This window comes from Excalfactoria chinensis, chromosome 3 (genome assembly GCF_039878825.1).
Source record: "Excalfactoria chinensis isolate bCotChi1 chromosome 3, bCotChi1.hap2, whole genome shotgun sequence".
Classification (NCBI taxonomy): Eukaryota; Metazoa; Chordata; class Aves; order Galliformes; family Phasianidae; genus Excalfactoria; species Excalfactoria chinensis.
In genome coordinates this window covers 93753376-93778070 of record NC_092827.1, presented here as the reverse complement: position 1 = coordinate 93778070, position 24695 = coordinate 93753376, and the positions used below count along the sequence as shown (strand labels likewise).

The 24695-nt window shown below is 40.9% G+C and overlaps 1 protein-coding gene across 13 annotated transcripts in view; it reads left to right on the top strand.

The window, feature by feature from the left end:
* Positions 1–12942: 12942 nt before the first annotated feature.
* CDC42BPA (CDC42 binding protein kinase alpha) overlaps positions 12943–24695 on the top strand; it is a 144908-nt gene continuing 133155 nt past the window's right edge. For 12 of the 13 annotated variants that reach the window (XM_072333734.1, XM_072333727.1, XM_072333726.1 and 9 more), the window contains exon 1: positions 12943–13718. In XM_072333734.1, coding sequence (XP_072189835.1) covers positions 13541–13718 — 178 coding nt within the window. In that variant the 5' untranslated portion in view covers positions 12943–13540. The remainder of the gene's footprint in view (positions 13719–24695) is intronic. The other variant, XM_072333731.1, reaches the window with a different exon arrangement.

Sequence of the window (24695 nt, the reverse complement as noted above, 5' to 3'; positions counted from 1 at the left end):
TTCATGCATTTGTTGATGTCTGCAGTGTGTTTGGCAACACAGAATCATAGAATCACTCAATATCCTGAGTTGGAAGGGACCCACAAAGATCATTGAGTCCAACCCCTGGCTCTACACAGCACCACACAAACCCAGCGTCTGAGAGCGGTGTCCAGATGCTCCCTGAGCTCATGCAATGAGGGCTGTGCCCATTGCCCTCTGAGGCAGACCCTTTCCCTAACCACCCTGATTCTGTCCCAAAGAGCAGAGCTCAGTGCTGCCCTCTGCTCCCTGTGAGGCCTCCCCTCAGCTGTTCTGCTCTGGGCTGAACAAACCCAGGGGCCTCAGCGCTCCTCACACGCCTTGTAGTCTGGGACCCTCACCATCTTCATTGCTCTCCTCTGAATACTCTCTAAGAGTTTTATGTTCTTCTTACACTGTGGCACCCAGACTGCACGCAGTGCTGCAGGCAAGGCTGTGCAGAGCAGAGGGGACATCCCCTCCCTTCACCTGGTGCCAGGGCACACTGCTGGATCAAATTGCTGTCAGCCAGAGCCCCCAGCTATTTGGATCAGGCAAGTGTCCTAAAAAACAGGGCAGCCCAATACACCTTCCAAGCTGGGCTGTGTCAGATTTTTTGCTCTGGGTCGGTACAAGTGGCTGCTCAGGACAACCTCTGACAATCCCTGTTGTCTTTGTAGGCAGCTGAGTTTCTTGGCTCTGCCTCCTCTACCTTTTCCTAACCATTCAAGGTCAGACCCAGGAATCTATTCCTCGCCATGTGGGACATGTAGAGAGGCTGCAATCTTTACCAACTCCTTATCTCTGCCTCTTGGCCCCAGACACTGGACTAGCTGTTATACTCCTTTGGCAATACTCCCTGATCTCACGTCTGTCTGTCAGATGTCACAGCAGAGAAATAGAAAGACAAATGGGCCATAGCAGAAAAACTTCTCCCAGAATATCAGTCCTCTACATAAGAAGAGCTCTTGGTGCATTTGTATAACCACTCTGCATGAAGCAATTCAACAAACAGCACTTATTTACTGTACACAGGAGATGCATTCCTTAGACATATGACTTCTCACTATTAGTTCCTGATGATCTGATACAGAAAGCAGGGTTCTGATCCTTGGTCACCTCCAACAAACCCTGCCCTCCTTTCCTAGTCCAGTCTCCCTGTCTGCTGCTTTGTGCCTCTGATAATCTGATATTAGAAGCCAATGTGTGTTTAGTCAGTAAATGTAACTTCTTTAAGGAGGAACGTGATTTTACAAAAGTTAAAGAACTAAAGAGAAGTTTATCCTGGTTAGTAAGCTTGTTATCTTCAACACTTTGATACAAACCTGTTTTGCATCAAATATTTATCAAGTACTGGAGTTCTTCAGTTTGCAGAATACATAGACAGCATTCAGCACACATGATTTCTCTCCTTGCCACTTTTGATACTGGCAGCAAAGCAGATCCAGACATGCAAACACCATCTCTTCTCCTCTCCAACACTCCACAGCTGCTGCACTTAAGCCATTTCCTATACGGCATTTCTCATACCATGGAAAGTGCCTCTGATCTCTGATCTGCAGAGGTAAGGCATGGCATAGTGCCCCAAAGGTATGCACTCCCTAGAGGAAGCAAAGGTGTTTGGGAAGTGGTAGGTGATCACACTGGAAGACAAAGCACAGAGCATCCTCCCTGCTTTTCCTACTATAACGCCTGAAGCACGTCAACCAAAGGCCAGTTCAGGCAGTCTAGCTCAGCCAGAAGAGTACTGGAGAATACACTGTTCTTTCCTATGGTGACAACGTGTCCAGCATGCCCAAGAGAAGGCACTGATGGTCTGATGAGTTTCTGCTATCTTCTTGAAAGAGATGTGTTGCAGCTACGAGAAATGAATGTGTTGAACTTGTCCTAATTATGTTAACAGGAGTATTGCCATAATCTTCAGTGGAATTAAGCTTTTGTTACAGGGAACTTGCCAGAAAATTCCAGTACTCACTGGTATTTTTCTGTTTCAAGATGAAAATTAGGTACAGCGCATATTTCATCCAGTAGTGTGCAGCTGTCACCATGGAAACCCTGTTCAACAGAGTGTGAAAACTTTTACAGTATTGGCTGCATTCACAGAGTACTGAGAACTATTTTTTTCCCATTAATTTTATTGTAGGTTTTATTATTCAAAATTTAGGCTACCCACATGTGCACAAAATAGCTGTAATAGCTGAACACTGCTGTTCATCTTTTACTACCACAAATCCGTTACTGTATTTCCAAACTAAATTCTACTCTTCAAACATACCACGATGATATAACAAGAACTTCTCTATTTTTCCAAGCACATGTTAATTACGTTTTCCATTGCAACATCCTATGAGTAGATACTGCCTCGTTTTGCAAATGGGGAAAGCAGGCTACAAAGAAGTTTGCAGACCTTGTCAAAACCACATGGCCAAGTCCTGGCAGATTCTGGAATGGAATCCATGAGTCCTGACTCTTTAGTTCCCTGCTCTGATCACCAGACAACACTCCCTTCCTCTGAAATAGGCTATTTTGATTGAAAACAGATGGTGTACATTTTTGGCACAGTGTTTAAACTATATTAAAATGGTCTGAATAAATATGTGCTTATATCATATCTATATATGTGCACACGTATAAACAAGCACACTACATCTACACATGCAGAAATAGGTATGAGTTAGAGTCATATTAATTTACATATACCATATGCAAATGGAATGGATATGCTGAAAGATCCTTAAGTGCCGCCGGACAGCTGACATACCTAAATACATAAGCTGTATTCTTCTGTGGTATTGTAATTACAGACTATGTATTCCTCTCTATCTCTAAGCAACGTTACATTGATGGTATATATGTACTTCGATGTAACTCACGTATTAATGTGTTCTTACTGTTTCATAGGAATTTTAGTGTAGTTTCAGTAGGGAATGAATCACATCTTTTTCATTAGCTCCAGGACCAACCTCCAGCCTGGCTTGAACAATGTGCAGAATGGACATCGCCTGCACTTGCAGCTTTTCTTTTATTTATTTATTTATTTATTTTCTGCCACTGCATTGTTATGCCTTAAATAACATGCTTATCTTTGCTTTCTGTCATAAGATTTGTCCCTGAATTATGTCTTCTCTAAATAGTTTGTTTCCAGCTAAGGACTGCCAAATTCTGCCTTGGACGTGCCACATGTCGGAGTGTTCTTCCCACACATTATGTTTGGAGGTTACAAAGGTCAGTTTTTAATTCCTGTTTTTTTTGCCTGGTTGTCTGCAGCCATTTGTTAGGTAGAGATGATAGGTCACACTATCTGGCAAACAGCTTGGGAAATCTTCCCCATAGTTGAAAATTACCAGAACAGAATGGTTTCTCTTGCTCTCTCCTAAGCAGCCCCAACAGAGATGGAAGCATGGATGTTGAAAGCTACATATGGAGAGGAGTGCATTAGCCCGATACAGCCTAGTCACAATCTCCTGTCCACAAACCCCTTTCCACTGACTGTGTTTCCATTTCTTCCACTGGTCAACTAGATTTTCCCCTTCACTTGCTGTGAAAGAAGTAAGGAAAGAAGCCTTCGAATCCACAGTTATGCCAAAGGAGTTGGCAACAGCTAATTCCCATCTGATGTTAATGCTTTACCTGCACACTGGCCCCAGCTACCTCATGCATTATACACACATGAATTGAGCTGGAGTCAGGGGCAAGATTTGAATCTGGGAATCCTACTGCTTGCACAAAGGGGAGCACAAATAGTTATTTCAAGTTGATGCTAATTCTTGATGGATTGACCAGTGAGCATGCAACAGAATAAGGAAATCTTGCTGATATTTGCTGCTCTTTTGTCTTTTTTGGTTCTAAATCTGCAGAACTCAGGAATCAGGAAATGCCTGCCAAAAGTTTTTGAGGAGGTGACAGAAACAGAAGTATGCAACAGTGCCGCCTTATCTATAGACAAACAAAATATGGCCCCTCAGATAAAGCTGATTCTCTTACAGATGCATAGCTCAATATCTTTGAAAGGTACTATTTTACATTTTCTAGCTTCATAAACAATCCTATGAATTACTGCGTAATAGGAAGATTTCCACAATGGTGCTGGCAACACCAGCTAGCAACTGTTATCCAGCAGAATACCTTACCTCAGCTTTTATCTTGCATAGAATGGATTATCATGGTTTTATTTTCTTACTTCCTTCTTATGCTATCAACTATTATTCTACTAAAATCCATTCTTAGTTAAGATTTTTTAATGCTAATTTCTTCTGTAGTGAAAGATAGAGTAGGTATATGAATTCTGGATTTCTTTCTTTCAATTTAATACACTAAGGTATTTTGCTCTAACTTTGGAAAACATAGTAGTAATTTCAAAGTAGAAAAAGCATAAAAAGAAAAGGCTGTTCTTGCACACTTTTATGGGGAAACCTGGGCTCTCTCATGTCAATAAAAAGGTCACCACAGTGACACTCTTGCCATTTCTCTATTCACTTTCTGCCAGGTAAGAGTCAGAGAAATGTAAAACAGCCTTAAAAGCTCCCTATCTGATCAAAGGAAATTCTCCCAGTGCAGGCCAGGCAGAGACTGCTTTGCTCCAGTTACTTTTTAACAAGCCACTGCAGAATGGACTGAGTTAATTTTTCAGGCTGCTGTATGGCACAAAGGCAACAGCCTGGACAAAATCTGCCGGATTCATCTCCTATGGCAGTCCAGTACTAGGAAGATGACAAGATTGCTTAAAGGCAACCCATCCTCAGACAGCTGGGACTGCTACCTTCATGCAACACTGGATCTTCTATCAGTTTCTGTGGGACTCAGGCTACACTTGAACCATTTCAAGTGCAAGTGGATTCTCTGCTGATAAGCTACCCAATAGTTTTCCTAATAACATTAGAAAACAGACTAAAGAAAAGTCATAAGAAGTTCACATCACAGTGTACACTCGAATCAGAAGACTCCTTTCACTTCAGCACATTTCCTTTCTATGATGCTCTGAAGTAATTTTTCAAGTTCTCTCATTATCTCCCTGTGTATACCAGTCCAAATATAAACCCTGTGGTAAACATGCAGGAAACCAAGGCACAGAGCAACAACACGAATAACCTGTGACTACTTGGTGAACTGTCTGAAGATGGGAAGACTGCCCAGTTCTCTCAGTAATCCACCCTTGGCCCCCATTCAGCAGAGCACTTAGATACTTGTTAACTTAAACAAGACGCAGTGCTTTACTGTGAATCACAGACTTCCTTATTATCACTTTTACTGTAGGGCAATGGAATTACGTCTTAGGAAAGGCTTTAGAGCAAACAGAGCAATAAATTAAACATCCTAAGGCTCTCTGCTCTGGGTCTGTCAGAGTCCCTGACCAAAGGGAGGATGAGGTTCAGCAGCAGCAATGTAGCTCATCTCTTCCTGACAGGAGTCAGACAGGGGACTGCAGGACTGCTGCTGTGTAGAGCTGCGCTGGCTGTGGACAGAAGATAACTTGATATCCACTCGCCACTTTCCTCATTATTTGGTCAAGTGAGAAAAACCTTCAACTTGTTGACAAAGACAAGCAAGCATCTAGTAATTGCTGAGTTTTTTTGGTTTTGTTTTGTTTGTTTGTTTCGAGAATTCACATACATGATGATCACTTTTTATAGTGAAAATACGGATCTAATGCCTTCAAATTTTTCTTTTTATTTTTACCTGTACACACACACAATTTTTACAGCCTCTGAAATGAAAACCACTCCTCTGGAGAGAGTCAAGGACTCAATCACAACAAACTCTGGATTCCAGTCAGTGAATCCAACTGGACCTTGGTTTTTCCTGATTCAACACAAAGGGAAGTGATAGTTTTCAGTGCAAAAGTTGCCAGTATCCATGTTTGAGGATGAAAAGGTTTTGAGATCCAGCTATATTATAAGTAACGTTCCTGTGGCAGATAAATATATCACTCAACAGAAGTTTTACAAGCATTCCATTTTATGTGATGATTTTAATTCATTTACTGTGTGCTTTGGTACAGTGTAGGAATGTTAAAGGGAGGCAGCAACATACCTGTGGTTAAAGATGAACCTAGCTTCTGTTATAGTACTCCATTTCCCTCTCTTCATCAAACCTTTGGAAAGCTAGGTAAATCTGAAGCTTGCCAGTTAGATTTAAGTCACCTTGGCAAAAACTGAAGAAAATCAGCCAAAAAATTATGAAGTTATGGATTGCTGAAGCTTACTGTGATTGGAAATGTTTTCTTTGAATTAGTATTTCCTAGCCCTCATCTTCAGTTTGACTATTTAGCTGAATTAATGCAATCCGTAGTAACACATTTGCCTTGGGAAAATGTTGCTATGAGTTCAACTTCTCTACTGCTGAATTAGTTCTATTACTGCCAGTTCATAGGCCTCAATGTCCACACACAAGACTCTGAGCCAGTGTTATGTTCACACTTCTGACTAAACTAGTACAAAAATTTGTCTTCCTATACTTCCAGAATACAGTTGGAATCACACTTCGAACCTTTCCATATAATCATTTTTACTTAATATGTGATAGTATGCAAAGAAAAATGGTAGACATTTTGCAAAGATATAAATCATTCCCATTAGAAATAAATCTGTGTCCAACCTTTTTGGTCGTTGTTTCAGAAGGTATTACATGTTCACTTATGTTCTTGCAGAGATCAAGGAAGCCTTTTTGACGCCGGTTTGTGAAGAATCATGACTGAACACTAGTTTTCTTCTGTAACCCATTTCTTCACAAGATCTCTCTTCAAGAGGTGACCTCAATTTCTTTGTGAGTGGAGGGGAGTTTTATTTGCAACAAATGATTTCCACAAGTCTCTCAAGCTTTACAGAGCACTTCATTTTTCTATCAGTTTTCACTGCATAAGGAATCAGTCCACAAAGTGTTTTAGTGGCAAATACTAAAGGTGCTGATTTCTAGTTGTTTAAAGCAGAACCAATGCCATAATATGCTTAAAACAAGACGATCGATAGTAACTGTACTCAAGACATTTTACAAACAAACTAATAATGCCAATTTTTGATAAATCATTATAGTGTGATTTCAATTCTCAGATCATTAAAGAGGTGTCTCTTTACCTTGTGTCTTATATCTGACTGAAACACCAACTCCTGCTTGAATTCTAACTGTCACAGTCATCTCTATTTTACTAACGAAACACACATCTAAGCCTTGTTGCTTAAAGTTAAAGATAAATAAAACAAATTAGGCATGTTGATGCTATTAACATATCAGCTTTCTTTCAATTGATATTTAAGTAAATTGCAGTATTACTTTAAAACAAGGAACAAAATGGAACTGGTCAGACTTCTAAACTGAAAACTACAACACTCTGGGGAAATTGACAGCAACCTGTGATCTCTCGCATTCCCTTTAAGAATGAAGTGAGTACACTGAGCCCTTCTCTGAAATAAAGCTAATCAGATCAATCCTCCACTTCCAATTATGCTTATTAGTGGGCTTGCTTTCATTCAGAATTCACTGTTTTTTACAGATCATTTTTCCCCTCCTTTCTGTTTATAAGCTTTCCTTCCACTATTGCCAAATTCCTTGCTGTTGGCTTTCCTTCTCTAAATTACTCTTCCCTCCCTTACGATCTCTGAATTAATCACCACTCTCCCTCGCTCTCTCATCTGTATCCCATTTTTCCTCAGTTCATCCTGCTTCCTTCCCCTGTCAAAGATCTTAGTTGCAAATTTCCTCATTCTTTGTCTAATTCATCATTGTTACTTATATGACAGTAGCAGCTTGTTTCATCTTTTTTTTTTTTAAATCAGTTACAGTTACATTCTCGCTGCATTAATCTCTAACAATATCCACTTTTTTTGTTGTTGTTTAAAGCCAGAATACTGTACTGATTATTTATCGGAAGAAAAGATACTGGTTTTAGAAGGTTGTGATCACTAGAAATGATGAAATATTGCAAATAAAGTATGTTAGGAAGCAGCTCCCATGCTGAGTTATTGCAACTGGAAGATGAGCAATACTTGTGTTGAATAAGCATCAATTAATACGTAGGTTGCTCCAAAAGTAATGCCTCCTGTTTATTTCAATGGAAATGACAACAAAGAGTACAATAGCACTATCTGATAGAGCAGATTCTCAGCTAGAAGACACCCTTTTTCAAAATAGTCACCACCACAAGCTGTGCATTTTCACCAGCGATGAACAAGAGCCAGCACTTGTAAATATCTGCATGACTGTCTGGAATGGGGCTTGTCTTTCATGCCACATGTGACAATACTTAATGGGATATTGGTGGGAAGGTTTAACTGCTATTGCCATCCCAGCAACATCCACCTATTACACTGTGGGCAGCAAAATAAAACAGGAGGCATTACTTTCAGAGCAGATCTCATAAATTTATCCATTTTTCTATTGAATCAATGGATTTTATTGCAGTGCCTTGTGTTGCAAAGGCAGACATTTGTTTCCATCCAGCTACACAGACAAATGCTTGCTTCTTCTGAGAATGCTTTAATTTGAAAAGCAACTTGGCCTGCTGAAGAATTACACCTTATTAAATAACTCCATTTAAGAGACTGTTGTATCTTGATGACAGTTCAATATTCTAAGTTGGCAAAACAGACGTAAGAGATTCTGAAGATGATAGAAGAAAATTTCAGCACAGACAGAGGAATCCACAGGAGATAAAAAGACAATGGACAGGTTTGAAAAGCTGCAGATATTGAAGACTACAAATAATAGAGAGGTTCTTAAGAGAGCAAAGAAGGTCCTATTTGAAGACCATTTTTATGATTTTTATCAGTTTCCAGGATTCAAAATAATGGCAATTCCAAGTGTTATAAATCTAACCTTCTTTCTTGTCCTCTTCCTTAACACCAGAGGTTATTTTTGTTTCTCCTCACAGCATCCTTGGATACCTTGGTAGGGACAAAAGCACTCCATGTCTTTAAAGAATATTGTAACCTGATGACAACCACGTTCTCATTAACTTTCAATGAAGACCAAATCAAAGGAGTGAGGCTGATATTGAACCACTGAAGTGCAATCACTATGATGCAATTCGTCTCCTTGGTAAAATTAGTCAGTTCAGCCATTCACAGAAAATGCACTGTAAATGAATCTCTAAAGAGCAATAAAAGAAGCATGAGAGAAGAGAAAAATGCTGTATTTACAATGTTTATGCACACATATACATTCACAATCACTGTTTTGGGAATAAGTAAATAATAAGTACTGATTTTGCCAGGTACCATATAAAGCTTGTACTTTGACTTTACTGTAGACCTCACAAGAGAAATGTTTTGGGAAGGCAGTTAAAGGGGAAAAGAAAAATAGCTTTACAAGTTTTTAACAACCTTAAAGCAGGTGACTAACTACATTACTATAGGTACTGAGACTAATTTACTTCTGTGATAGAATTGTTAGCTTCATTGAAGAGATCTCTCTGTCCACTAGATTAAGCTTGCCTCAGTGGTAAGATCTATGTGGAATGACAGTACTACTGATATTAGAGAAAGATTTGCCTACTTTGCACATGCATGTCTTCAGAACCATCCTTGTCAGCAACCAATGTGTACTCCATAGTTATCTGAATTCTCTTATAATAACCAAAGTTATGACCATCTTTCAGATGACAGCAATAGATCCTCCTTTCAAGTTGAACCAATTTGTGTCTAAATACACATTCTCTAAACAGTATTCACACAGAATACTGCCCAAACTTTCCTCAGAAGATAAACTGCTCTATCAGTGCAAACATTATCTACAAAGTGGAGTTCTGGAGAGCAGAAAAGTCTGGATGCAAAATGTTGTGAATAAATAAAGGCTATTCTTGAGCACTTGTCCCTGAATATGTAACGGATCCAGTGAGTAATAAGAGAAGTGTAAGGGATTGCTCTTAAATGATTTGCATGACAATAGCAAATATCTGCAGTATTTCACCCAAACCAACAAATCTCAAGTCCCCAGAGATGGCTGTTTACTCCATTATGCTAACATCAAGTTTTGCAACACTCAACATACACATTGTTAATGCATAAACTCTATTGTTTCAGCTGCAGCCTCCTCATTCCCCACTATTCCCTCTGCTGCTATCTGCTTTCTTAATTTGTTGTGTGATGTCTATTTATTTTTATCCTTTCTTATATTATCTGCAAAGCTAAATAAGCAAGTATGATTGTAATTCTGTTAAAACAAGAATAGAGTGAAACTAACACATGATAATTATCAAAGACAGAGGGACACGTTTGCACAATTTGTGTGTGTAATTTCGAGATGTGGTTTATCTTCATGACAGAACATAAGAGATAGGAAACTTCTGGGTTTTACACTTATGTCCTTCTGCCAGTTTCCTAAATATTCCTGACCAACGTCTCTTTTGCATTCCTTCTTAACAAATCAATAATATGTATTTACAATCCCTTGGGAGTGTTGTGAGAATTATTTATCTAGTACATAGATAATTTCCAGCAAATGAAAGCGCTGCTGGTTGCTGTTCCTATTACCTGTACCTCACACTTCCTGTGACAGAACTGCTGACTGGAGCCTACTAAGCATATCATACTTCATTGTGGGAGCTGCCAACATATTTTTGGACAAATTGTCGGCTATCAAACCATTAGAGAACAGTTATTTATTTATTTTCTGTTTTGTTTTAATTTGATTGTGGTTTAAATTGAATGATTTTAGCATACAAAATTTACCCTGTACCTCCTGCAGCCTCACTTGAGCTGGAAGCAGGCTGAAAAGAACTGTCCTAATGTGTAACTTCTAAGTGGCCCTGATAGAAACAAGGGTTAAATGTTAAAACCAGAAATAAGGGGAAAGTGAGTGCCTTTGCTAGGTATCTTTAAGAGGTGATTCTTGCTTGTTTGCAAACATTTAGTCTGTGATTAAGACATGGGAAGACTTTATTAGTGATTGAGTAAAGCGCAGTAACATAAGTAAATAAATGAAATATCCACACCCATCATACTTCTGGCAGCAATTCTTTAGTTCACTTCCCTACCAAGCAGTGCCAAAATCCAAGGAGCTCACATCCTTTTAACTCTTTATGTTCTCCTTTTCCCCTCCACAAAGCTATTACTGGTAAATGTTCAATACAAACTTGGCTGAGGGGTCCTTGGCTCTCCTACAGGAAGTGTTGTCTGATCTGGTCAATCTACCCTGGCAAGAGCAATTTACTTTTATTGCCATTGCCAGACATTTCCACCCCCAGGTTTGATAGTGATTTCCACAGATTCTGTGGAGAGTCAGCAGGAAACACCTCACCCTCTCTGAAGGTTTCTGTGTAAAAAGACTTTAGAATTAAATTATCTGTATACCACTCTCTCCATTCACGACAAGCTGGTAGGAGAGCTTCTTCCTTTACAAAGCTGTTGTCCCAACTGTTGTGTCCCCTTCCCATGCCTACCAGCACAAAGAGAGTTCTCTCTGCATCCTTTCTGTCTCCCTGTGGTGGTCACTCTACTCCGTACCTCACAGTATATACACTTCAGTGATTCTGAACATGTTTTTCTAAAGATCTAAGCGAACTGTATGAGACTTTTGCTTAATCCTAGTGCTGTGTCTTTCCTTCACCTACCTAAGAGTGTTTATGTATTACACCCTCCAGTATGGATGTAGGCTAGCCAAAACGATTAATTACATGGGTGCTCGTTATGGCAAAAGCCAGCTGAAGGCCTTCCGTGCTGGTTACCAAGTCAAGAGAACACGTGCACGAGCTGCTTCCTCCCCCTCAGCTCCAACAGGTTTGGGATTTGGCGAGTTTTCAGAGAATGCCCAACTCTGCCTCTTCCCGATGACCCATGGCTGCACGGCACGTGGCCGCCGGGCCACCTTTTTCCCGTTTCTTTCGCCTTCTGAGGAAGAATGAGCTTAACTTGCGAGCCGATGTACAGGTTATACTTCAGCCCGAGAGCGACCCCACGTCTCCCACTCTTCGGGGGAGGCCATTCGCCACCCCGTACTCCGACGACTGCCATTTTCCACAGCGGTGACGCTCCGCTAGAGCACGGCCTCACCGGCCCTCGCCGGTGCGCCGTGAGGACGGCTGCGATCCCCATGGAGCTCGGCCCGCACCGCCCAGGGAGCCGAGCCGAGCTCCGGACGGGCCTCCACAGCCGGCGTCTCCTCCCTCCCTTCCTCTCTCCGCCTGGGCCCGCCCGTATCCCTGCATTCCCCGCTCCAGCATCCACCCCCTCGCTTCCCTCCTCCCCTCAATCCCATCAGTAGCGGCGGCGCCCGGGCTCGGCTCCCCGCGCTGCGGCGGCGCTCGGCGGCGGCTCCCCTCCCGCCGCGGCCGCCATGTTGGGCAGCTGCGAGCTCGGCGGCGGCTGCTGCGTGTGACCGCGGGAGGGAGGCAGGGAGAAGGCGACGAGAACGGGAGGGAGGGCGGCAGGGAGGCGGCCGTCCCCGCGCCGCCGCTCGGCGCACGCACGCACACACACGCCGAGAAGGAAGGATGCCCTTTGCCTGTGGAGGCGAGGCCGGAGAAGCATCTCCTCGTCGCTGGGAGTGAAGCCGCCGCCGGGGCCTCCCGGCCCGCAGCCAGAGCGGGGCCGCGGCGTTCCCTCCCGCCGCAGGACGCGCAGCGGAGGAGCAGCAGGAGGAGCGGGGCGAGCGGCCATGGGGCGGCTCTGACAGGGCTCCGGGCGTTCTCCCGCCGCCCTTCGGCGCAGCAGAGGAGGAGAGGGCGGCGATGAAGACCTTAGTTTTTTCCAATCCCTGAAAGGCCTTAAAAGGAGACTCGGTAAGGAGGAGGTGGAGGCGGCAGGGGACGGCTCCCCGGGGCAGGACGTGGCTGCGCCCTGAGGAGGGGCCCCACCCCCACGGCGGCGGCGAGGGGACCGCCGGGCGCTGCCCCTGCCCGGGAGGCCGAGGCCCAGGCGGCCCTGCCGCTCCCCGCCCCGTTGTTCCCTTCCGACGTCAATATATATATATATTTATTCCAATTTTTTTTTTTTTTTTTTTTTTTGCCTCCTTCCGATCCTTTTTTTTTTTTTTTTTTTCTTGGAAGCGAAATCCGATGCTGCCGGAATGGGGCTTTTACACTTTAATGATGCAGTGGGATTCGTTTCAGGGTTGTGTTGCATGATCTGAATTTTGAATGAAGGAGAAGGACGTTTTTAAAGATATAAAAGCTTACATCCATCTACGTGCAGTAAAATCGGTGTCAGGCAGTCCTGGTGGAATTTCAGAGTGATTATTGTCACTGAAGTGTCAAAAGAAGCGATCTATTTTTCCTTATTAAGCATATTAGAAGATTTTTTCTTTATTTTCTTAAATTAAAAGATTCTATATACGCCTATATATGTACATATATATATACACGCACTCACACACGTAGTGTTTATCTGTGCGTGCCTGAAACTTCCCAGGGCTCAGCCCCAGGCTGGGAGCCGAGGTGGGCAGTAAATAAGGCACCACCAGGGCTTGACACTTGGTAACGAGTACTGTCGGCTTCTTTTCAAACAAGACCTTGAAAAGCTGGTTTTTGGATTATTATTATTTTTTTCTTTTTCTGGACGAAGTAATAATAATAATAATTAAAAAGGAAACCCCATTGCAAACTGAAACAACCATGTCTGGAGAAGTGCGTCTGAAGCAGTTGGAGCAGTTTATTTTGGATGGGCCAACTCAGACTAATGGGCAATGCTTCAGCGTGGAAACCTTGCTGGATATACTCATCTGCCTGTACGACGAATGTAACAATTCCCCTCTGAGAAGAGAGAAGAACATCCTCGAGTATCTAGAATGGGGTGAGTTGGAATATGTGTCGTGTACATCTGTCCTTGCTCTTGTCTGCTTTGTTATTTATGTGTAAGAGGGGGTCGTGCAGAACTTGGTGTTTTACTGGGGAGTGTTATCGTTTGTGCTGCATTTGAACGTGCTGGTGCTAAAAAGAAATCCGTATCGGTTATTTATCTCTAAGCTATGCTTTTTCTTTGACCTGAATCAAATTCTGGTATATGAAGCCTATTTCTGCGCCTGTAGGCCCAACTGTTGAGCTTTGTATCCTAAAGCTAATAGGAATATAGAAGAATGGAAGATAAATCCCCTGATACCTGGAGAAAGGATCAGTCCACAACCCTCTGACTTGTGTCTGCAGTCACAGCTATACTGCTTTAAAATAGAAGGTATTAATCAAAGAGAAAATCCTTCAGCTCTCTTAAAGGAAATGCCTGAAGTGTCTGTGAAAATGGAGAAAAATACGTTCTTTTCTATGATGGAATTGCTGGTTTAATTACATGGAGTTGAAAAGTAGAATGAAATTGGTCTTCACCATCCCCCATTTCATTTTCTTGTTTAATTTTAGAGGAGTATTACAGTGGTTATAGGTCTTAAAATGAGAACAAGTGGACTACAGCTCTTCTCGAGTTATCACAGGACTGCTTGTTATTTTTTCTTAATTCATTTTCCTCCTCCAAAGCATAGGTGAAAAACAGAAGATGCATCTGACACAAGAGCCTCGATGTTAATGCTTACTGTATGTGACCTTCAAAGTTCAAAGTCATGCTGTTCTTAAGCATTTACATTCAGACTTACTTATCACATCTGGTTTGTAATAAATACATCAGCAGGCTACCTGTCTTTAGAAAAAGCACATTTGAAAACATAGCAGGTTAATTAGCTGGTTGAGTTCCTCCTAATGAAGTCACTGAGGACAGACATTGTTTTGATAACTGATCTAACAACTGGAGGCTGATAGGTGTGTGTTGTGTGTTTTATTTTCCTGTTCCTCACTGTAGTCAGACTGACATCTGAAGGGCATCTGACTCAGTAATTAAGTTTCGTACGCTGTTCATATTGCACTTGTCTTTGTTTTCTTATTATCAGAAGGAAAAGCCTGTAATTAATGCATTCTAGCTAAGGAGGAAGTAGTAATTAAAGTACTTGCGAAGAATCTTCGCTTTAAAATTGTGGCATACAGAAGCTATGGAAGACTTGCAAAATACACTGACTCACAGTACTTTCTGTACGCAGGAGTGTAGTCTGCAGTGGACTTAGCAAGCTGACAGCCTGTAAATAATAATAATAAATTAACCATGTCAATAGAATTAGAGTAACAGTGTTTGGAGCCCATCTTGTTGAGTTGCTGGTACTTTTAAGGTTATCTGTTGGAGGAAAAAAATGCATCGCTCCAAGGGTCAGACAGTACCTGAAGATTTCTGCTCATGGAAATAACGTGCTGCTTTGGAAAGGCTGGAAGGAGGTTTCATACTGGCCTGCTTTTCCTGCTACTTTTCTGCTGCCCCCTTCCAGCTATGCCTTAGCTTCAGATTAAAGCAGTCCCTCCCATTTTCAAGGTAGTGTTGCCAGAGTCCTGTGTTTCCTAGCAGCTCTGCTCTCTAGGCTTAAAACGAGAGATTTTTCAAGAGGGTTCGTGAGGTGAAATGTAGGAGCAAAGGTTTCTAGTGCCTGCTGTTGGATGTGTCCAGATGAATGATGTCTTTATCCTGCAAACGCTCTTGAGTTGTCTCTGCTGAAAGCCAGCGCTCCTTGTGAAACCAGCAGCCCCTGGTGTTTCAGTTCAGATGAGGGGCTCAGCAAAACCAGGTTATTACAGAAGTGCTGTGTGCTTCAGCTCTTGGGTGTGGTGAGTGGACTGCAGGCATCCTGTTCTTTGATACCATCATAACCTCACATATCTCTTTGCCAGAGAGGTGAAACAATGTAAATGATGGATTACAGAGAGGGTATATGTGCTTTAAAAGACAGAAACACACTGAGCAGTGGCAGCAGTGGAAAGCTGGCAGCTAGAAATCATACTTTCTGTCATGGCCTCCATCAGTGAATCGATGTCTAAGGGTTTTCAGCTCTTCTTCTTTTCAACTTATCTACTCAGTCATTTGGGAATATAATACCAATTTTACGCCAGTGCATTGTGCTAACACTTTGTTTTGAATATACTGTGTGAAATAGAGTACGTATTAATCTATTTCTCCCATCAGTGAAATAAAACTTGGTGCCTGGTATATCATCTGGTGGGTGTCGGCGCTGTTGTGGAAAGACATGGGCTTATGCCAAGCATTCACAAGTCTGCGTTAGTACTGCCAGTAGTTCAGTCTGCAGTTATTGGAATTGGTCTTGGAGTGGTATGAATTGTTTGTTGTGTCTGTGTGCATTTACTAATTACAAAATACAGATTTACTCCAGAGCATTATTCATCTTCCCAAGTTCTGACTTCTAAAAAATCATTTACTCCTAGAAAAAGTAAGTTTTACTTTCTTATGGCTAATAAATATCTATTTGGTGATCATAGGCTACTTTTGAATACAAGAATTACTACTTTTTGGAAGCACCGTTTATAGGTAGCACTATTGGACTGTTTGATTTAGTGGATTTTTTTTGTTGGGGGCTGTGCATTTTTGTTTGAACTACTCTAGGGCTGAGATGCTTCATTTCATGTGAAAAAACGGGATGTCCACAGCACAGTGTGAAATTTGGGGAGTGAAAGATTTAGAAACTATTCTATAAATGAAAAGGTAATGTGGTCTTAGCAACAGCCACGTGACTGCTGCTATATTTAGGGGAGCTAAGAAGTTCGCGCTCTGGTTCTTGGATCTTTTTAGGACTATTCCACAAACAGTCCTAAAACTAGTTCTAGACCTCATTAAAAAATGAAGCAAGATAAAACAGATGAACATCTGAGCTGGTTTTTCATCTTTTGTTTTGGACTGATTTTACTAGATTAGCTCAGCAAGTGGGGAAAGTGGAGTTTCTGCAATGGGTCTGAGCTACAGCTTCACAGGTTTTCAGTCTCTTTCAAGTGTGTGAAATGATTTCAATTTGAAGTGCCACATCAATTATTTTGCGATTTAGAATCTGCATTTTAAAATCGTTTTTTGATTTAAAGTAGAAACAATTACTTTGCCCGTATTTAGATGTGATTTGCTTTGTGCCGTGCTAATGATTCAATGTTGTTTATTTCATATAGGAGCCGTAGCTGCAGAAATGCCCTTGGAAACAATCAGTGTGTTTGAGTTCTGATAGCTAATTAGGGCACAACTTGAGATCATGGGAAGGAAACGGAACTCCTACACTTGGCTTGTTCTACGTATTTGGTGGTAGCTTTAATTTTTATCTCTGTTGACAGCATTTGTGATTTAGAAATGGGATTATTTAATTTTAGCAACGCGGTCTTACCTGAAAAAGCCATTGGGGGTTCCAGGCATTTTGCTTTTTCTTTTCTACTTGTATATGAGTTACTCACTGTTACTTAAGACTCGGGAAGGTAAATGCAGGCTGATGAGCTCAACTCGAAAGAAAAAATATGCTAGAAAGTAACGTTAGAACTTTTTTGATCTAAGAAATGTCCTTTACATTGACAACAGTTTGAAATGACTAAGAAGAAATTGGAACAGTTTTACTTAGGATGCATTAATAAAGAAATAGAGAAAACTCTACTATGTATGTGGAGATATAAAGAAAGGAAGACGCAGGGAACTACAAATGGTGCGGTGAGGTCAGTGACTCAATTCAGTCTATTCTTGTGCAACAAATGTAAACTGTCCTTTACAGTATTTGTTTCCTTTTGGTTTTCCCTGCCTTTGGTAGATAGCTATAATTGTTCTGGTTTCATCTTTAATTGAACTGAAATGCTGGGATATTTGGGCAGTGCTGTTATGGTCGCAAATTAGACTGTCAGCTTTGCTGCATGCTTCTGTTATTCAGATGTGCAGCATCTCTTCTGGCCTTTGAAAATGGTTCTTTGTCATGTAACTTTCCTTAAGTCAAAGCTGTGGAGTTATTGTGCTCTCATTGTAGAGCTCTCTAAAGCAAAATAGCATGCCCACTTTCTAGTTTGTTTTGTTTTTAGATATTATTAACAAGAGAAAACTTGTCTATGGGCTTCTGTACCCCTTCTCTGTTATTCATCTGTTTCTAAGTCACAAACGAAATTGCAGACATTTTCAGATACAATTTGCTTTTTGCTTCTGTTTTCTTTCTAAAAGAGACTTTAAAGAATCCTTCACTCAGGTCCCATTTTTTGCAGAGGCAGCAGCAAAAGACACAAGTTTCATCTTCTTTGTTGGTTGGTTTGTTTTTTAAATCAGATGTTGGTACTGACTGCTATCTAAACAATTGCAATATATTTTGCCATAGAAATGACATTTTAGGAATTATTGTTGATGCCTTCCTACTAGAGTTGGGAGCATGGCTGGGTCATAATGATGTGAGAACAGCTATTAAATTCTATTTATGAAGGAACTATGAGCATGTTTCCTATAAAGGCATTTTGTGTGCTTAACCAAAGGTGAGTGGTGTCATTGCCTGCAGTTGAGGTATATGGAAGTATGGGGAGCCATCAGTGTACAAGTCATCGTGGCATTCTTGACTTGCAAATTTCAGCTGTTGTTGGCCATAATGCGTAATGAAATTGCTCATTTGCATTAGCTGTTGTTTCTGCTGTATATTTGAAGCTAGCAATTAAATGCTTTTTTATTGATTAGTGTGAAAGGAGGTTCTTAAGTACTTCCAAATAGAAGTGATCTCCAAATCCGTGTTATGGAAAATTGTATGAACAGTGCTTATGGAGATAATAGATTTACAATTGTTATTTTAATGAAAGAAAAAAGGTATTACTGTAAAATACGTAGAAAAAGAGTTTCACACAGCTGCAAGCCCACGCACCTTTCTGTTAGCTGGCTCTGTGCTCAACCTCTGTATCTTGGTAACTGTGACCTTAGGAGCATTTATTTCAGTTCTGATTTTTGATTTTGAAAGCAATTCCTGTAAATTAATCAACCATTATAGTGTGCTGAAGTGAAATGTGAGGGCATCCAGTTATTTCTTTTTGTTTTACATTAGGGTTAAATCCAGTTTACAGAGGAATGAGACGTTTATGACAACCATTATGACAACCTTGTTTCCTAAATATCTTCTCAGTGCACCAAGCTTTTTGCCCTTCTTTTAACTTAAATTTAAGTTGGTGCTTTTGCTCCTTTGGAATTGAGGAGCTGAGACTGGGACACGCAAACTTAGGCTGACTGGCTTCTGTTGGTGATGTCCTTTTAATTGCAAAGGAGCTTGCCTTGCTGAGGTAGAAAGGCTTCTAATACTTCCACATTCAGGAATTTTAGGCATGCCTTTATTCTGTGCAGAAATTCCTAGTATGCTTTGGTCTAACAGGGACAAATGGAGAAATACAATGATTTGAGCTGGTTTACTCAGTGTGCTATAGCTCTCACAGCACAGCAATCAATTCCCTGCTACTACGATGCTCTACGTTGGTGTTAATCCATTGGGTTGTTTATGGGTTGGTTTAACTGTAAAAAGCACTGCTGCAGTAGACTAAAGGTGTGTTTGTGTTCTTAACCTCTGCACAGCATCTAGCACTGAGTGTGTGTAACTTACTGAAACTCTGCATCATCTCTTGTCTTTTCTCTCCTGAATTTTACTGACACACTCTTTTATAACTGTAGCCTGTCATTAGTTTGTAGTTGACTGAAAGAAGATACTGTGCTGTAAGAACAATGAACCGCTTTGTCTCAGTATTGTTTAGTAATTTGGAATATCCATATGTACAAAGATTCAGAGAGGCTGCCTTTCTTTTTGAAGCTTGATCTTGTGTCCATAGATTGGTGCCTGAATTCTGAATTGTAACAGCAAATAGAAATGATATCACTTCTGTCAACCTACGGCTGAATGGTCAAATACTGGTGCTACTGATATTTGATTGCAATTAAATTGCAAGTAAAAATTCCCTGGTCCAAAGTGGATGCAGGCTGTCGCAGAAGTTGTTGTTTTTATTCCTCACATTATTTTCTGAAAATGGACTCTGCAAATCACACTGGATGTAACATTGCAAAATACTCACCCATACATAGCAACCTTAAGGACTTTTATACAGTAAAAGATGTACCACCTCTGATGTCTGTTTGCACGGTAAGCTTCTAGAATCAATTAGCTTCGATTTGCCAAGCCATGAAACCTGGCCATAAAAAGGTACAATGCGTAGTTGAGCCAGAGTGAGAAGAAGAGGCCAACTCCTGGACTCCCAGCTCTTTTCTTTTGGCAAGTTAGGCATATCTTCCCAGAGCACTTCTGCTTGTTCTATTTGATATCCTGGCTGAACAACCAGTATACTCTGTTCTGCTCAGGTCTAACTTACATCAACATCTTATTTTACTGAAATCCTCAGTAAGCTTAGGAATGCTACTAATGTGGTTGAAAATCTTTAGAAAATGTGAGCGAATTAGGTCAGTCATGTGCAAATTTTTGTTAACTGCAAGGTTTTTATTTCAAATAGTTTAAGGATGACATTAAGTGTAGTGAGAACTGCTCAGAGTAGCCTGCTTGCTTATTTCCAGTAATGCAGCTTAATGTGCTTTCCTAGTGGCCACTGGAAAAAATCCTCATGAGGTGTATCCAGACTACATAGACGTTGTGATCCCTGACTGTTCCTTATTCGTACTTCCCCAGGCTTCCAGCTGAACTGAACTGAATTGTGTTACGCAGTATTGTAGGTTTCTTTCGTTGTTAGGCATTGGCTCCTTTAGTGCTCCTTCTCACTGAGTTTTTGAGAAGTGTTTGATCCGGAGTTTGTGTGCGTTATGAACACTGCCGGCTGTTTGGGGGACAGGAGAGACCTTTCACCTGGGATATTTATTTTGCTTGGTAACTTAGTACAAAGATGTAGTAATTCTTTTAATGGAAAGATGAGGTGAGTTTAGAGCAGCATCCTAAATGGAAGGAAAACATTTCAGTGAGGTTGTGTGAGCATTTTCTCTGTGTGAAGTGAAATTCTTGAATATTCCTTCACTGTTATCCCTGTGTTCATCCTTTTCATCCTAAAACCTTTCCTTGGTTCATCCTTTTGTGGCTGTCCTCTTTGCTGTCCTGCTGCCCTTCAGGTGGCTCCTGCTGACCGCAATTCAGTTCCACATGTGGTGTGGGACCCTCAGGTTTCCTTTCTAAGCATTTTTCATGGATAATATTGTTCTAAAACAAAGCTTTAGTTTGTCTTGTGCTGAGGCTACCTTTTCTTCTTCCCAATATCCATTCTCTTGCTTTCAACTGAGCAAAATCTCTGTTTATCTTTCTGATATGATCTGGATATCCTGTCTCAATCTGAACTTCCTATGGCCAAAACCATGGCTTCTAGATTTTTTTTTCCTCTTTACTCAACTTCAAACTTGCACGATTTTGTTGGTCAGGTTTCACAATGCAGAAATTATGTGTAGAGAGTGGTAAGAAAAAGCCTGTGTGTACTTTTCAGTAGATTACTTCTTCATATGCAAGTGTAGCCACATGTTGTTTTTTGTGAACTCCCTGGTTATTTCCTATTTGATTCGGTATGTATCAGTTGGTTTACTAACGTGAGCAGATAGTATTGTAAGCTCTTGTAGGGCCGGGCTCCGGGGCTCTTTGTTCTGGTAGCAGTTAGAAGTGATCTCTTTTGCCTTTGTGGTCTAAATGAAAAGACATGCAAAGTGAGAGCACAGCTTTATAACTTTAATACCTAAAACTAAAATCAAGCATTAATAGAAACAGTAACAAAGACTTTCATTACGTGAATGCAAAGTGACTGAAGAAAATGTGATTTGTGCTTTTGGGACCCGGTAGTTGCAAAGTGTTTAATGCTGCTGCTCTCTAAAGCCCTTTGGCCTTTTCCCCGTCTTTTGTAAATAAAGCACTGTGTTATGTGAGTGTTTTGCAGGACACCTAGTAACAAGAAAAGGAGGAAATAGATGTTGGTATTTTAGTTGTAACTTTGCTGTTATCTTGGGTGGAGGCTGGCTGAGACCAGTCTGTCACCTCTCTCTGTTCTGCTGGTGCTTACTTGAATAAGAAGGACATAATTCAGGCTAAAACTAACCCTGCACAAACACACTGAAATCTGTTGGTTCAGCACTGTGAAGAGGTGGTACTGGTGTTTGTAGTACAGGGAGAGGGATAGCCCTAACCTGTATGGCTTTACCTACTGAAGCCTCTGTGCTCCAAGTCCTGAGGCTGCCCCTAGGATCCTTACAGATGGGCAAGGAAGATGTAATTTAGAGCTGAACTTTGATGTTACCAGCTTTTTCAAGCAGGCATTTGATATCTGTCATCTCATCAGTAGTAGCCTAATCATTTACTCTTTTAGGTGGAAAAAAGAGGGGACAGCAGGGACAAGAAAATGCTGATCTGCAGTCAAGCTCTGCTCTTCTTGCACTTTTGCATTCCTTTTATTCAAAACGGAGGTAACTGAACAGAATTACTCAGTGTTACTTACTGACAGCAGCATGTTCTGCTTGTATTCTTAGCGCTGTCATAGAATGGAACTAGAAGAAACTCCATTTTTCTTGACGTTAGTACTTACAATTTTGCTTTAATTTTGCCGTGAAGATTTCTTGTGGTGGAGTAGTCTGTTTCCAAGTGGGTTCTTTCTGCCTTTTCTTGGTTATGTAGGTTACATTGGCACTAAACTTATTTAACAATATGTGTGGGTAATAGTAAGACTTAGAAAAGCTTCTTAAGCACCCTGGAATCTGTAGGATGTGTAATTTTTCCTAAATCCTCAATATATTCAGTTTTGAAGTGTGGTACGTTTCTGATACTGCAATCTTCAAACAGTGTCAAGCTGTCACGTGGTTATTTGTAACTTGTTTAATTTTATTCTGCGATTTTTTTTTTTTCCCCGCCACCTTATTGAAGAAATAGAAGATCAGTGGGCTATTCTTAATGATAACCGCCCACAATCAACAAAATTAAAATTGATGTTTTAATCAAGGAATTAAGCAAATGTTTCTCTTTTTATGCCACGAGTCTTTCACAGTACTGAGAAGTAACAGCTGTGAGGAGTTTCTGCCCTACTCCCTTTTGTTGTGTAAGGGAACCATTTTCCTGTTGCCCTCAGCCTGTGGAGTCATGCACTCTTATGGGGTGCGTTGGTTGTTCTTAGTATTGTTCCAGTGTCAAAATCATTGCCTGTGGGAAATGGCAGAGGAAACTTGAGGGAGGTGGAAGATGGTAAATAAAGTTATTTTGGCACAGTTGCAAGGATTTCTTCTTGATGTGCTGATCATTGTTTATTAGCTTCAGTAGAAGCCAAGTCAAGCAATCCAACTGCGTGTTTGTGTTGGGCATAAACACCTACTGTAGGTATTTGGGGCTCCTGTGTGTGTGTTATCAAAGCCATGTAGCTATTCTGCATTGTGAAATTGGTCTTTCATAGTTGTAAAATACAACTGCTGTATTTGAAATCTGTAATTATGCTGTTTGCAGACATTTTGAGCCTATGAATTTCAGCCTAGAAGGGCATGAATATATCCAGATTCTAATCTTTCTGCTTCAGTGTCCACCTCGTTCTGCTGTGTCTGGCACTTGTGCTGATTTCCCCTCATTGAGAGAAAAATGGGATCTCTGCTGAAGAGCTCGTTTCCCAGTGTCAGGTCTTTAGAAAGATAACATGTCTGAAGGAGGATAGATTCACTGGGGATCTTTGGGAAAGAAGACTGTGTATTCCAAAATGAATATGTGTAAAATAGCAATTTGGATGGTATATGTATGCTGTGCGTACGTGCATAGATATGAATTATGTATGTATGAAAACACTTGCAGTTCTTTTAATACAGTAAGCTTATACAGACTTCAAGTGGTAGGAGTTGCCTTACAACTGTGAAACAAAACAGTGAAACAAAACAGTGGTGCTGCCTAGTAGGAAGAGGAAAGCAACTGTAAGCAAAATCCTGCTCTTGTTTAATGGACATAAGCATGATGTTAACTCACTGTTAACTCAGTTTGTGTTTGTTGCTGAGCTTTTAAAGTCAAACTACTTACTTGAAGGCATTAACTGGCTATATAAAAGTAGACGTCAAATACTGTAGCTTTTTCTGGATGTCCACAAAGTATATTTCCTTTATTTGGATGCAGTTCTTAGAAGTATACTTTAACAATGTATATTTCTTTCCAATTTGGGAAGGCTGTGAATGTTCTTCTATTTCAGTGATACAGTTCCTGGTGAGGAAGTCACGTACGGTGGTGCTGGGTGCTCGTGTATATTGCCTTAAAAATCTGATGGAGCAAAGGGGGTGGTTATCAACATCTTTAACATCTCCGCAAAGAAACGGAGGCAGAATGGGGATTCATTTGTTGAAGGCGATTCAAAAATGCAGAGGGGAACTAGTTTTGTAAGGCCAAGGTTATTAAATAAGCTCCTTTCAAACTTTTTATTCCAAATCTTTGTAACATTTATGGTGGGAATTGCTGGAAGTGTGGGCGGTTTGTAACTTCTGCGCCTGCTTTGTTTGTTTAGATTTTCAGCGTGCTGTTTGGATACTCTTATTCTTGGCATAATTGCTTAAGAGAGTGCCGAATCTCACTTTTGTGATCCTGTTCCTGTGACACCACTTTCCTTTCTCTCCTGTGATTGTAGTACAGTGCAGTGTGGAACAGTGGCAATTGTTTTGTTTGAGCACAAGGGAAGTGCTGCAGTGGACAAGGCAGTGCTTGCCAGAATTGTGTTTGGAGCAGCTGTTGATGTATTGTGAGCTCAGTGCTCTAGAAACATTTTCTTTTAACCGGTAAGGAGGTTTGTATGTTGCTTTTCCAAAATCTCTCCTGCAGCCCAGTGAAGTGTGTGCACACCAGTGCTGTGTCAGAGAAGTTCTTTCTAAGTGTCTGGTTTGTGAAGTGTGTAATGTTGTACCTTTAAATCTGGCATCATACTCTGTTTACTTAATAAGCCTGTGCTGACTCCTGCTGTGTGCGGGGCTAGCTTAACCTGAATAGGTTTGGAGAATACTGTTGGT